We start from the raw sequence: 15311 nt of genomic DNA on the forward strand, positions 1-15311 counted from the left end.
TACTGGGTTCCCTTACCCACAATGGCGGTGGCAGCACCCGACAGCTGATGGCAGGGGCGTACCTAGAACATTTGGCACCCGGGGCGGATCCAATATCTGGCACCCCCCCCGGTAAAATGTAAAAACACCCCACTGTGCCCCCTGCATCCTTCAATATCTCTTTGTCACTACTGTGTACCCCCTCTCCACAACTGCACCACGGGACCCCTTTACATTTCACAGCACTCTGGACCCCTTTACATTACACTGCACTTCTGGACCCCTTTACATTACACAGCACCCTGCATCTCTGGACCCCTTACATTACACAGCACCCTGCATCACTGGACCCCTTTAAATTACACAACACCCTGCACCTCTGGACCCCTTTACATTACACATCACCTCTGGACCCCTTTACAACAGCACTTCTGGACCCCTTTACATTACACAGCACCCTGCACCTCTGGACCCCTTTACATTACACAGCACCCTGCATCACTGGACCCCTTACATTACACAGCACCCTGCACCTCTGGACCCCTTTACATTACACAGCACCCTGCACCTCTGGACCCCTTTACATTACACAGCACCCTGTACCTCTGGACCCCTTTACATTACACAGCACCCTGCACCTCTGGACCCCTTTACATTACACAGCACCCTGTATCTCTGGACCCCTTTACATTACACAGCACCCTGCATCTCTGGACCCCTTACATTACACAGCACCCTGCACCTCTTTACATTAAACAGCACCCTGCACCTCTGGACCCCTTTACATTACACACCACCCTGTACCTCTGGATCCCTTTACATTACACAGCACCCTGCATCTCTGGACCCCTTTACATTACACAGCACCTCTGGACCCCTTTACATTACACATCACCTCTGGACCCCTTTACATTACACAGCACTTCTGGACCCCCTTACATTACACAGCACCCTGCACCTCTGGACCCCTTTACATTACACAGCACCCTGCACCTCTGGACCCCTTTACATTACACAGCACCCTGCACCTCTGGACCCCTTTACATTACACAGCACCCTGCACCTCTGGACCCCTTTACATTACACAGCACCCTGTATCTCTGGACCCCTTTACATTACACAGCACCCTGCATCTCTGGACCCCTTACATTACACAGCACCCTGCACCTCTGGACCCCTTTACATTACACAGCACCCTGCACCTCTGGACCCCTTTACATTACACAGCACCCTGTATCTCTGGACCCCTTTACATTACACAGCACCCTGCATCTCTGGACCCCTTACATTACACAGCACCCTGCACCTCTTTACATTAAACAGCACCCTGCACCTCTGGACCCCTTTACATTACACAGCACCCTGCACCTCTGGACCCCTTTACATTACACAGCACCCTGCACCTCTGGACCCCTTTACATTACACAGCACCCTGCATCTCTGGACCCCTTTAAATTACACAGCACCCTGAATCTCTGGACCCCTTACATCAGTGGTCATCAACCCTGTCCTGCAGGGCCCACTAACAGGCCAGGTTTTATGTATTACCTTGGGGAGATGCAGTCTAGAATACTGCAATCACTGAGGAGCAAATGATATCAGCTGTGATGTATTTCAGTTATCTTGCAAACCTGGCCTGTTAGTGGGCCCTGCAGGGCAAGGTTGATGACCACTGCCTTACATTACACAGCACCCTGCAACTCTGGACCCCTTTACATTACACTGCACTTCTGGACCCCTTTACATTACACAGCACCCTGCATCTCTGGACCCCTTTAAATTACACAGCACCCTGCATCTCTGAACCCCTTTACATTACACTGCACCTCTTGACCCCTTTACATTACACAGCACCCTGCACCTCTGGACCCCTTTACATTACACAGCATCCTGCACCTCTGGAGCCCTTACATTACACAGCACCCTGCATCTCTGGACCCCTTACATTTACACACCACCCTGCACCTCTGGACCCCTTTACATTACACTGCACCTCTGGACCCCTTTACATTGCACAGCATCCTGCACCTCTGGACCCCTTACAGAATACAGAACCCCCTCAGAATACAGAATCCCCCCTCATATACAGAATCCCCCCTCATATACAGAACCACCCCCTACAATACAGAACCCCCCCCCCCACAATACAGAACCCCCCTATACAGATACCACCCCCTACAATACAGAACTCCCCCCACACAATACAGAACCCCCCAGAATACAGAACCCCCCCACAATACAGAACCCCCCCCTATAAAGAACACCCCCCCCCCCAGAATACAGAACCCCCCTATACAGATACCACCCCCTACAATACAGAACTCCCCCCTACAATGCAGAACTCCCCCCACACAATACAGAACCCCCCAGAATACAGAACCCCCCTCATATACAGAACCCCCCTCCCCATACAGATACCACCCCCTACAATACAGAACACCCCCCCCCACAATACAGAACCCCTCTCATATACAGAAACCACCCCTACAATACAGAACACCCCCCCCCCCCACAATACAGAACCACCCCAGAATACAGAATCCCCCCTCATATACAGAACCACCCCCTACAATACAGAACACCCCCCCCCACAATACAGAACCCCTCTCATATACAGAAACCACCCCTACAATACAGAACATCCCCCCCCACAATACAGAACCACCCCAGAATACAGAATCCCCCCTCATATACAGAACCACCCCCTACAATACAGAACACCCCCCCCCTCAGAATACAGAACCCCCCTATACAGATACCACCCCCTACAATACAGAACACACCCCCCCCCCACAATACAGAACCCCCCCAGAATACAGAACCCCCCTATACAGATACCACCCCCCTACAATACAGAACTCCACCTCCTACAATACAGAACACCCCCCCCCCACAATACAGAACCCCCCCAGATATACAGAACCCCCCCCTCCTATACAGATACCACCCCCTACAATACAGAACATCCCCCCCCAATACATACAGAACCCCCCCCCAGAATACAGAACCCCCCCTCATGTACAGCACACCCCCCCCCCCTTACAATAGTGCACACACCCCCCTTGCCTTCAGACCCATAATGCCGTCAGACGGTCAGACAGATGATCATCAGCGCGCCGCGTGTTACACTGTCTACACACACAGGCAGCACAGCACAGGGGGAGGCGGCTGCAGCTTCACGCTCCTCGGCTGTGTGACTGTCAGTGTCAGACAGTCACAGCCGTATCTATCAGAGCCGCGGGCGCTGCTCTGCCACAGAGAAGGGGATAATTGCGGTCCCGGGTATGGGTACGGCTCGCACGAGTCACACCCCCCCCCCCTGAAAAGCCACGCTTCAGCTGTGTCTAGCGCTGCCTCCCTGTTACCGTGCGATGCGCCATCATCATGCCGCACGCTAAGTAGTCCTCTTCATTCGCGGAGGGGGTTGCGTTGGCCTGACACCCCCCCAGTGTGTGGCACCCGGTGCGGCCCGCCCCCTCCGCCCCATGCTTAGTACGCCTCTGGCTGATGGAAACATCAGCTGCGATGCCGACATCGCTGGACTCCAGGACAGGTAAGTGTCCTATTATTAATCGCCAGCAGCTACAGTATGTGTAGCTGCTGGCTTTTAATTTTTGCGGTGGTGGGCAGACCTCCGCTTTAAGCTGCCTGACTTTTACCATTCTTTTTTTATTGGTTTAACTGATGCCACTCTGCCAATGTTGTACATCAAAAGTTATCTGTATGATCAAGAAGGCTAGACGCATTTCAGTAAAATTCTTGGGTCAAATATCCAGAACAAAAGACTAAAGCCTCGTACACATGATCAGATTTTCGGATGACCGTTTGTCTGTTTTTTGTGTCATGCTAGTCTTATGTCGAAAAGAAAAAGGGCAAAGGTCACAGTGATCTATCACAAACATCACAAAGAGGTTACTCACCATACAAAAATTCTCGTACGACAGAATACAATGTCAGAAGTGACGTAATGTTTTGAATAGTTTTGTATATATTTTTTCGTTTCTGAGCATGCATAGTCTCGCTCGTGATTTTTTTTCGGATGAAAACCGTACTGATTAAAAGAAAATCGAAGAACCACAATTATATAGTGTACACATTCAGCTTTTGTCAAATGAAAAATCGGAATCGGCTGTTGAAAGCACCATACTAACAATCCAAAAATTGACAGATCGTACTTCCGATTTCGTATTCTCTGTGATTCTAACCATGACCATGTGTATAAGTCAGCCATACTAATATTGACAGAAAAGGCCATCAACTGCCATGTTACTGAATTGCATTTTTAAAAATTGATGTTGCCGATGTCTTTATAAACTGAATACTCTTTATATAAACTACTGTACACAATTTTACTAAATGTTACAGTTTATGTCCCATATTGGAGCCAGCCCCCCCCCCTGTAAATAGCAGTATGCTGAAGGCTGAGAGCAATAGAAGGTACCGTACTGAGTTAAAAATACATACTTGAGTACAATACATTTTTTAAAACCAGAGTATAGCAAATCCAATAAATCCAGTCCAATCCAATCCAATAATTATGTAGCCGCACAATTATAAATTCCTTTTGGATACCACAAACAGTTCATCCTAACTTACTACTTTTGTGCACCACCCACAATTTGGTCCAGCTTGTATACATTCTCCACAAGATTTGGCATTTGCTTGTAAACACTCTGTTCCACCTACGAAAAAAATATTACATTATTTACCCTGACACTCAGTCCAACGTAATGCAGTCTCATGCCAATTTAAGGCAAGAGTTTTCTAAAAGCCATTTATATATTTAATTTTTTAATCAGTTCCCCTCTAGTGCAATTTTTTATTTGTTTTCACATTTGTTAATGTTCGGCTATAAAATTACCTGAAAGCAGATGCCTTATAGAATAAAAATATAGTAGGTGCAATTCTTTATGTTGCACAATATGTGTGCAACTTAATATCAAATGTTTATTTTCAGGAAAAAAATACATATTACATTTTATTGCACACAAAAACAATTTAATTCCTATTGTTTGCACACAATTAAAGATGAGATAATGTAGAGTAAGTATATACCAAGTATGTCAAGCCTCAAAACTGTGTGTCCCCACAATTACAATGATTTCACTTCTGAGGGAAGGGAAATGGAAGAAGAGGGGGAAGAAAAAGGAAGGGGACATTTTTAATTAAAAATCTTATGTAATTTTTTATTTTATTTGGAGAGAGAGAGAGAGAGAGAGAAGATGAGGAATAATTATATATTAAAGGATATTTTAAAGATTTTTGTGGTATGTCTATTCTAGGAATTAAAAAGGAAAAAAGTGCGCTTACCAAAAAATAGTGAACAAGCTGCTAACTCAAAAATGTTATACTAACATAAAATCTTATACAAAAAAATGGAGTAGCGCTAAAAAACTAAATTGAAGGCCTTCAGATGACAGAAGGCTATGTGGAAATGTCAATCAAGATTGTAGAGTACACGTGAGTGAAAACAAATGATTAATAGTCCAAGTGAAAATCAGGTTTGGAGCGTGACACCCCAAAACAGAAAGGTGAAGTCTGGCTCCAATATGGAAAAATGCAACTTGCTGACCCTTACCACAAAGGAAGGTCCTAACGGACCTAGTCAAGCTGAAATCGCTGGGTGTGCTGAAGTAGAACTTGTCTGTATATACAGTCCCTCCAGAGCGTATGATCCATCAGGATCAGTCAGAGCATAGGGGATATACACAGTAGGCAGCAATGGAACGTCTCAGCCAATGGTGGAACAGGAGAAACAGCAGGTCCAATATGTGAGAGGAGGAAAGAGAACTCACATGGCGTGATATCGTAAAGATATTTAATAAAAAAAGGTAGTAACACTTACAGTTGGATAAAAAAATAACAGCAGAGAAAGAGAAGCCGGCCGGCGTGTCAGAACAGGTCCTCAAATCGCGGTGACGTCAGCACGTCGCCTCCAATTCTAGGAATTGTATATGTAGTTGGGCATGTAGGAATGTTATTGTAGATGTTTTGTAATGTTATTTATTTCAATGAAAATTATTAAAAAGATTTAAAACAAAACAAAAAAAAACTGTGTGTACCCACAAAATGATGACACCCAAAATGATCAATAGGCAGTGCTTTATATACTCTTACATCTCATCAGTTTAGAGTAAACCATAAATGATTGCCCCAGATTCAGTCAGATATTCATGGCATTATACTGTGTAACATGTGTAGTGTGTAGCGCTATGCTCCCATTGAGTAGGTGCTATATGTTAAATTCTAGTTGCCTGAGCTGTAGTTTAGTTTAGAATGATCATGCTAAATTGTTGGTTCTGTTTCAGTTCAGCTGAAGCAGCTCAGGAGGCTTGGCCAATCCAGTGTGCATTCTGGGGAGGGGTACTTAACCACTTGCCCACCGCAGTACGAGAATATACGTCCTCCACTTTGTGCAGTGATATCTGAATGATGCCTGCAGCTACAGGCATCATTCAGATATCACTGTCTTCAGCCGGCGATTCTGTGCACAATAAGAATGATCAAAGCGGCAGTTCCGCCGCTTGATAGTTCTTATAGGCAGCGGGAGGGGACACCCCCCCTCCCGCCGCCATCCGGTGCTTCTCCGGGCTCTCCCGTGCCATTGGGGGCCCGGAGAGCGAATCGGCAGGCGCTCGCTGCAGAACCATAGAGATGACTGGTGACCAGACGGTCACAGTCATCTCTATGACCGTCGGAGGCCCGGGCGCGATGTTATGACGTCACGCCCGGTACCCGGAAGTAAACAAAGCCGCAATCGCGGCTGTCGGTGTGAGATCGGTGAATGTTTTTCACCGATTTCATGCTTGTAAGCCTGGAGGAGAGATGTGGGGTCTTATTGACCCCACATCTCTCCCTAAAGAGGACCTGTCACACTGATTCCTATTACAAGGGATGTTTACATTCCTTGTAATAGGAATAAAAGTGATAAAAAAATACATAAAGTGTAAAAATAAAAAAATGAAGTAAAATAAAAATAAAATGAATTTTTTTTTTTACAACGCCCCTATCCCCGCCCACATATGTAAACGCCGCTCAAACCCCACATATGAGGTATCGTCGCGTGCGTTAGAGCGTGTGCAACAATTCAACGTCGCCTATGGAGGTTTTGAAGTACCAAAGTTTGGCGCCATTCCATGAGTGTGCGCAATTTTAAAGTGTGACATCTTAGGTATCTATTTACTCAGCGTAACATCATCTTTCACATTATACAAAAAAATTGGTTATTTTGTTATTTTTTAATTCATGAAACCATTTTTTTCCCCAAAAAAAGGTGTTTGAAAAATTATTGCGCAAATACCGTGCGAGAAAAAAAGTTGCAATGACTGCCATTTTATTCCCTAGGATGTCTGCTAAAAAAAAAATATATAATGTTTGGGGGTTCTGATTAATTTTCTAGCAAACAAAATGTTGATTTTTACATAAAGGAGAGAAGTGCCAAAATAGGCCCGGTGGGATAGTGGTTAAGGGACAGACTTCGTTTTGGCGGGGTTAGTTTCCCGATCCTGACCTGATGGCCCTCCTGGCCTCAGGGATGTGTAAGCTGTTTTGTAGCCTCGGGGCCGGCTGGCCCGAGGCCTCGCAACTGAGAGTAGGCCCAGGAGTTTCTGGGGCCTACTAATCCAGGGATGGTCCTTTGCTACCTTACCTACGAAAGGAAGCTGAACCAGTGGGATTCAACTGAAGGATGTAGCCGGGCAAATTTACCTCACTGTGCTGCCGGCCTGGCTGAAAGATTCTTGGCACCATGAGTCGTGTACTTTATTGGAACTATACAAAGTGTGCGAGTGGTTATGCGATCTTGTGGCAGAAGATCGTGGGATGGCCTGACAACACTTATCAAGTCTGTGGCAGAGACTTTGACGAGCTTCGCACCAGCTGCTAGGCCGGTGAGAGTAGGCCTATCTGGTGGTTGCTGAAATCCAGTGTGGAGCCGAGTTAAACCTCTGGATCTAAGTTGTACCCGTGATCCGCAAAGCAAAGGTACCTGAGTCTTTCCCCATCCCTCTACCCCTCTGTTGGAGAACTTTGTTCAATAAAAACCTTGAAAGAGACTTTGTGTTTGGTTCAGGCATTCTTGTGAACAACTCTTCAAGGAGAACCCCTGAAACAAGTGTATGTGTGTGTTTTGTAGGTGTGTGTAGGGTGACAGGGTTACTTTAAAGTGTACTTTAAAAAAAAAGTTTTATTTATATGTGTGTTGGTCCATGGACATGCTGCACATTATAATCTGCATACTTTTTATTGCCTTCTAATTAAATACCTGATTGATACTGCCAGTCCCCTATTTCCTTGATGTACACTGACCGGGGCAAGCACATGATAAGATTTGTGTTTTCATGGTCAGTTTGCATCCATGGTCGGGCTTGTTGTATTGTGGTACAGGATGCAGTGCTATCTCCTGTAGAAGGTTTCCCCGTCTGTGTGTGACATCAAGTACCCACTGCCTGCTATTTAGAAGGGGACTTGGGAACGACCAATGTGCTCATGTGATCAAGTAGTGAAGAAAAAAAAAGTTAATAAAAGGACTGTATTTTAAAAAAAGCCAGTTCTAATATAGAATGACAGCAGAAATCAGACCAAGTGGTCCATTGAGTCTGCCCCTTTTTTATTTATATATAGTATGTTTTTTTTTTACTTTGAGTGTTTGTTCCAAGCATATTTGTATCCACTTACTGTTGACTGACTTACTGCCTTTGGTGGAAGTCTATTCCAAACATCAACTACTCTTTCGGTAAAATAATACTTTCTAAATGTAGCGGTCTCCACGACCTCTAAGGGCCTGATGGTGAACCCCCCAGAGTCAGGTAAAGATGACATTCCTCCTCAGGCATGGTGAGTGTAGTGCAAGATGGAAAGATGGACGCCAGTCACTTTTAAAAATTAAAAGGAGAGTTTTTATTTCTCTTAACAGGAACAGGGTAGATAGGGTTAGGGCATAGGACACCGTTAGGCAAATGCAATAGCAACTTTGCAGACTCTGCAGACAAAAATAGAACTAGGCAGACAACAATACAGAAAAGGGCATTTAGGCTGAATGCAGCGATCTGTATCTTGTAGCAACTGCTGTCTCCTATGGCAACAACTTCACTCACAATATCCCACTGTAGGTCTTCAAGCTTAGTTCCCAGCTGCCTGCTGGACTTCTCAAGCTTCACTCACAGTATCCCATTGTATTCTTCAAGCTCATCTCACAGTATCCCCCTGAGCTTCTTGGACTCTCAGCTACCTGCTGGATCCCTCAAGCTCAACTCACAGCTACCCACTGTGTTCTTCAAGTATCACCCACGCTACCTGCTGGGTTACTCGGACTCTCAGCTACCCACTGTATCCCTCAGGCTTGACTTACAGCTACCCGCTGTACTCATCTTCAAGCTCTACTTAAAGCTACCCACTGTAATCCTTCAAGCTTTACTCACAGCTACCGGATGTATTCCTGGATGAGTCTCTACTGAAGCTTTCCCCCTTACTTCACCGTCCACGGCTAGTGTAGTGCCTGCTCTGGCACTCCTTCAGAACTCCATCCCTTCTAAACTTGCCTCTGGCAACAGGAGTGGTTGTTTTTCTGGCAACTGCTTCTCCTTTACCTCCAGCAACGATCAGGCTCCCCTCAGGCTAAGACTCTACACATGTGGTTAGGCTTTAGGCTTCAGGCCTACACCTCTGCTGCTGCTCCTCACACGCCCACCCAGGCCAGAGCCGGCCTGGAAAGAATCCTTACTTCTTCCAAATAAATAGCTTATCGCAGCATGCAAAGCGCCCAAAGGAAACTCCTGCTAATTAGCTGAGACAACATATTTACTCATAACCTGAATTCACTGTAATATATCATCCCAATGCCAAAGGCAACAGTGCCACCTATTGACAGAAGAGGTAGACTACAAATTAGCCAGGCTAGTTACTACCTAGTACAACTAAATTTACTAGCAGCCCTGTTTAGGTCAAGGGTGCTACATAAAGCTGGGTACATACGAATCAAAATGTAGAACTGTGTGTAGCCCTCCCTGTTAGACAATCTAACAATCATCTTCTGTCGAACAGGGCTGTCAGAATAAAAGGTCCAGGCTGGGGGGACTCCTGCATCCACATTGCTTGTGTGGATGCAGGAATCATTTTTTTTTTAATTTAGTCCATTGGCTGAACGAAAAAAATAAAATAACTTGGCTTACCATGCAGCTCAGTTAACACAATTATCTGTTATTATAGAAGAGAGAACCCCAACTGGGTTGCTATGGAATGGCAGGCCATATGGCCTTATACTATAGATTCTCATGGACTATGGTTCATGAGAAGATTTCTGGTATAGTGACACAGTAAAGCAATTCGAAAAGACTTGAGATCCTTGGGCCTAAAATATGCAAATCCTGCTGACTTCCCATCCCTCTGCAGTTTTCAATGCAGATCTCTAGGTCTACCTTTTCTTCTCTTTTTCTTTTCTCTCTCTCAGGTGCTCCTTTCTATTTGAACTGTTATAGGATATTGACCTCATGGTTCTTATCATTTACAGGGATTATTTGATATTATGTTAACTATACATTTAGGGGGATTCCGGCTATAATTTAACTTGCATTAAGTTACTATATATTCCTCTGTAAATTTCCTTTCAAACTAATTTTACACTGTATTGGGTGAGCCTCCTTTTGCGATGTAATACTTGTTCTACAGTTTTGTACTTTATATCCTTTTGCTTAGTAAAAAAAATATTGAATGGGAATACTGCCCTCCTGAACCTTATTTATACCCTTTATGTATTTAAAGGTTTCAGTCATGTCTCCCCTTTCCCTTCCTTCCTCCAGACTGTACTTCCTTCTTCCCACCTTTGGACTCGTTCTATTTTATCAATATATTTTTGTAAGTGAGGTCTCCAGAACTAGACACAGTATTCTAAATGAGGTCTAACTAAAGATCTATATGGGGAATCAAGACTTAGGAGCCACAGGAATTACTCTCCAGGTCTACTCAACTTCTGTCCCGTAGCCAGGCACACAACAGGCTCATTCACTCTTTCTCTAAGGACCAGTCTAGGGAATGTTATTTTTATTTTTTATTTTTTTTGGAGAACTTGGTTAGGGTTGGGAGAAGTGGTGAGATACTCCAAAGATAAGAACTATGTACAACTGAGAACTTGGTTTTCCTTTCTTGAGCAAGCTATAATGAAGTCTGGGCTTGAAACAAGCAGTAGACTTCAGCTTATGTAGTAGTTAGAGCCACAAGAGCAAAGTTCCTTTAGGTAGGAAAATGTCTGGGCAGAACTCTTCAGGACACCAGACGGTGTCCCCTTTAATAGACCCACAGCTGACTATAATAGGCACCAGGGGGGTAATTAAAGCACAAGGTCCTCAAGATCTCTCAGTGTCTGTACCCACAAGGTTCAAGGACAGATGGATGCCTCCTTTCAGTCTCCCAAGCAATACACTCCAGTGATACCATACAGATCTATGGCAGACAACTTCCCCCAGTCAGCTTCTTCTTCATCACCAGGGCCTCAGCATCCAGGCCCTCAGCTCAGCCACCTGAGGCCTCACAACAGCAGACATAGCATCAACTTTAACTTGGAGGGCAGCGTGCCCCCCTCAGACTGGACTCCACTCTGGGACAAGACTCAGAGCTCTGTGTGCTCCCCGAATAAATACAGTCTCCAAGGATGCCTTCAGAGCCTGCCTCTCTGGGATAGGTTGAGCCTGTATCAATATGCTGTCATCTGCATAGCTCCACACCATCATCCAGAAACTTCTCAAGTTACCTTGATACAGAGAGAGCTGTCTAGCAGACTGGCCGCAGCAGAGCACACAGAGCAGACCTAGCTAAACAATCACAGCTCCCTGGGTACAGTAAGCCAAACTGTGCTTTTACTTTACAGATATTTACAGCAACATCTACTGTGTGGCAACTAAATCTACCTTTCAAAAACACACACTATCACTTACCTAACTATCCTAGCACCTACCTAGGAGGGTGCTACAGACATCAGAGGTCTTTAAGACTCATAGTTTGTCTCCCCTACCCTCAAATGCAGCTAATCAAGCACAGATTGTGCTTGATTAGCTGCTTCACCAGCTACAGCAGCTGGAGAATGACAGCTCTGGAACCGGGAAAGCACAAAGATGATCGCTTCCGGCTTCATTGACAGCAGAGATGATTGGGGGACATATGTTCTACGATCCTCTCTTGCTCATCATCTTGATATCACTTGATGTTGTGCTGGGTGGAGAACTACAGGACCACAAAGGAGAATAGGGTCTGGCAGGGAGCACCACACTACCTACATTGTAAAAGTAATTGGGCCACTCTACAGCCATCCAGATCACTTTTACATGATAGTCAGATGCTGTTTTTACACCCTTCACACTCTGTATATCCAGAGATGCAAAGTGCTTAAAGAAAAATTGCAGCAACAAGATTCCTCACTATACTGCTGCATCATCTTAGGGTACCATTCAATATAAAATAATCGAATGCAGTCACAAAAATGTATCAAATGAGGGACTAGAATTTTCTGGAAAGAAAAATATTTATCTAACATCAGAACATTTCCAAGGAAAGCAAGGCAAAGAAGTCTACACAAAAAAAGTCATACTCACTTTGCTGAGCATTGCTGTATAAAAATGAAACAAGACACAGCCCCATGAAGATAAGTTTAAACGCCATCTGTAAAGAAACAATATACTTTCATTAATGGCTTAAATTGCTGAAAGGTTTCAAACTATCCATACATCAGTCCAACTTTCCACAGATTTGATATTTTAGATGAACAAAAATATACCAAATTCTGTTTAAGGTGAGGGCCCACCTAAACAATTTATTTCTAGGCATTCACACAACACAGCTAGTGGTAAATTTTGCCACCACTTTCTGCTATTACTGGTAAAAAAGCAAGTGTTTCATGACTCCTTATAATCATCTGTTATGCCGCGTACACACGTTCGGAATTTCCATCGGAATTTCTGTCGGAAATTCCGACGGACTTAGAAAGAGAACATGGAAAAAAATTCTATCGGAAATTCCGTTCGTCTGTATGAAAAAACATGCATGCTCGGAAACAATTTGATACATGCTCGGAAGCATTTTTAACGGTTGGAATTAGGTGTGTCCGTGTGTATTTAAGACAGCTTGAGAGGATTTCCGTCGCAAAAATGCGTCTGAGTTTATTCCGACGGAAAAAACGTTTTTTTGTGTACGAGGCATGTACAGTACAGTATTACCCTCTTATCTTCTGAATGTGTCTAATTGCTTTCTGTGCTGCTCTAGGTCTCAGCCCTCATTCCTCCTTCCTCCTCCTTACATGTAGCTGCGGGTGGGGGGGTAAGAAGAGAAGGATAAAATATAGAGTAATTTGAGCTTGTAGTCTGCGAAAGCTTAGCGCTTATGCACACAGGATGTTTTTACAACTGTCGTTAGGGGTGTCTGATTTTTTTTTTGCAGCTTAAAAACTCCTCTCCATGTTATTCTATGGCCTCATGCACACACAGGCTTTTAGGAGCTATAAGTGGCATAGGTAATTTCAAGCTGTAAAATAAACCCAGGGCCAGCGCATTCTGAGGACCAGCGTTAGAGCAGTAAAAATGGCTGACGCTGGTAAAGGCTGCTAAACACATTTTGTTGTAGCTACCAAATTCTTGATTACCAGTTCTCTATCTTTAGAAATTCTAACACTAGATGTATTGCAGACCGATGCCAGCCATGTAAATAAGCTCTGAAAAAATTCAGCACTCACCAAGTTAGATTTTGTTCTACGCGGTTATGTGCTGCCTGTAGGGCAACGCATTCATTTCAATGGGCTGCGCTATTCGCGGGAAACACAGGGAAAGATGTCCCTGACCCTTGTTATTTAGATCACGCCAATCTACAAGGTTTGATGTGTGAAAATTGTGCACATTTGCTGGTGAGTGGGGATGCCATTAGGAATAAATATTTGGTAAATGTTTGGTGAAATTTGTATTCAAATGTTCAAAGCTTTATTTTGCATTGTTCATTTTTTTTTATTATTCTGTCCTTAATATTTTCAATTTATTGACATACAATTTTTTTTAGACTCCCCTCCCTTATTCCAACACATACTGTATCTCAAAAAAGAAACACCTCTCTTTCACATACAACATACAACTTAATATCTCTATAATTCTCCTCTACTCTTCTTCCCTCTCGCCACCAGGACACTACTCCTGGAAGTTTTACTTTGCACCCCATGCTACTGATCTGAGATTGCCATTTAGGCTCATTATCTACTCTAGTCTCTCGACCAAATACTATAAGTCTCTCCCTTTCTAGTCTCTCAGTGGCGTTCAGTTAACAAAAGTCACCATCCGGTACCCCTTTATGTAATTCCTTCACAACCACTGAGCCTCCACAAAATATCCTCTTTTCCATCACAAACATGTCTACCCCCTTTTCATATACCACATACTGTAAATCCAAATTTTTCTTTATCAAATCCACATACATTTTCACCAATCTCAACAAAATTCCCAATGTCTCAAAAAAATAAATCAACAGAATCTTTGTGTGACTTCATGAATTCTTCCATTAAACATAAGTCTACATTTGTAATCCACTCTTTCCTTGTGGGAACATTCTGTTAACACCAATATTTTGAAATAAGCGCTTTAGCTGCATTTAGTAAATAAGGTATTAGTAATTTCAATTTTAAATTGTTATTTTCGTAAACTAATTATTTTATCAGCATGATTCTTTTTCCTCCTCTCCTCAATAGACCCTTAACTAAAACTCTGCTATTTCCACCCTGCTGATTCTTTCCAATCACTGACTTTTTTATTTTATATCTTTTATTACAGATGTTTATATAGCAGTGAGAATTTACACACCTCTTTACATACTATACATGTAAATCAGTTCCTGTCCTCAAGGAGCTTACAATCTAATTTCTCCATTTTACATGCATACATACAAATACTAATTCAATTCACCTACCGTCATGTGTTTGGAGTGTGAGTGGAAACCGGTGTACCCTGATGAAACCCACAGAAGCAGAGCAAAAACGTGCAAACTGCAAGCAGATGATGTCCTGGTTGGGATTCAGACCAATGCAGGAAGACAGATGTGCCAACCACTATGTCACTGAGCTTCTGACTGCCTTGTCATTCTGTTTGCCCACTGGTACAGGTAGTCATAGCTAGCTAAAATTAAGTCACTTTAGTGGAGCATACTACAGAGCTAATCCTCCTCCCAGCCCCCATGTGACAGTATTTGGGTCTGGTTGTGGAAATGTTAAAGTCCTGTTGTCCTTAGGGAAAAGAAGCCTGTGAAAGATATTGCATGAGAAACATATCGACATCAAGATCTTTTATGAGAATATTTCTGTCTTATTCCAAGAT

The 15311-nt window shown here is 43.7% G+C and overlaps 1 protein-coding gene across 1 annotated transcript in view; it reads right to left on the reverse strand.

The window, feature by feature from the left end:
• Nucleotides 1-15184, reverse strand: part of LOC120940052 (integrin beta-1-A-like) — a 45610-nt gene extending 30426 nt beyond the window's left edge. The window contains exons 1-3 of the mRNA XM_040352633.1: nt 14908-15184; nt 12561-12627; nt 4576-4661 (exon numbers count right to left, since the gene is read on the reverse strand). Of these exons, the coding sequence (XP_040208567.1) occupies nt 4576-4661; nt 12561-12627; nt 14908-14913 (159 nt within the window). The 5' untranslated portion in view covers nt 14914-15184. The remainder of the gene's footprint in view (nt 1-4575; nt 4662-12560; nt 12628-14907) is intronic.
• Nucleotides 15185-15311: the final 127 nt, after the last annotated feature.

The sequence above is a fragment of the Rana temporaria genome, chromosome 5, assembly GCF_905171775.1.
Source record: "Rana temporaria chromosome 5, aRanTem1.1, whole genome shotgun sequence".
NCBI lineage: Eukaryota > Metazoa > Chordata > Amphibia > Anura > Ranidae > Rana > Rana temporaria.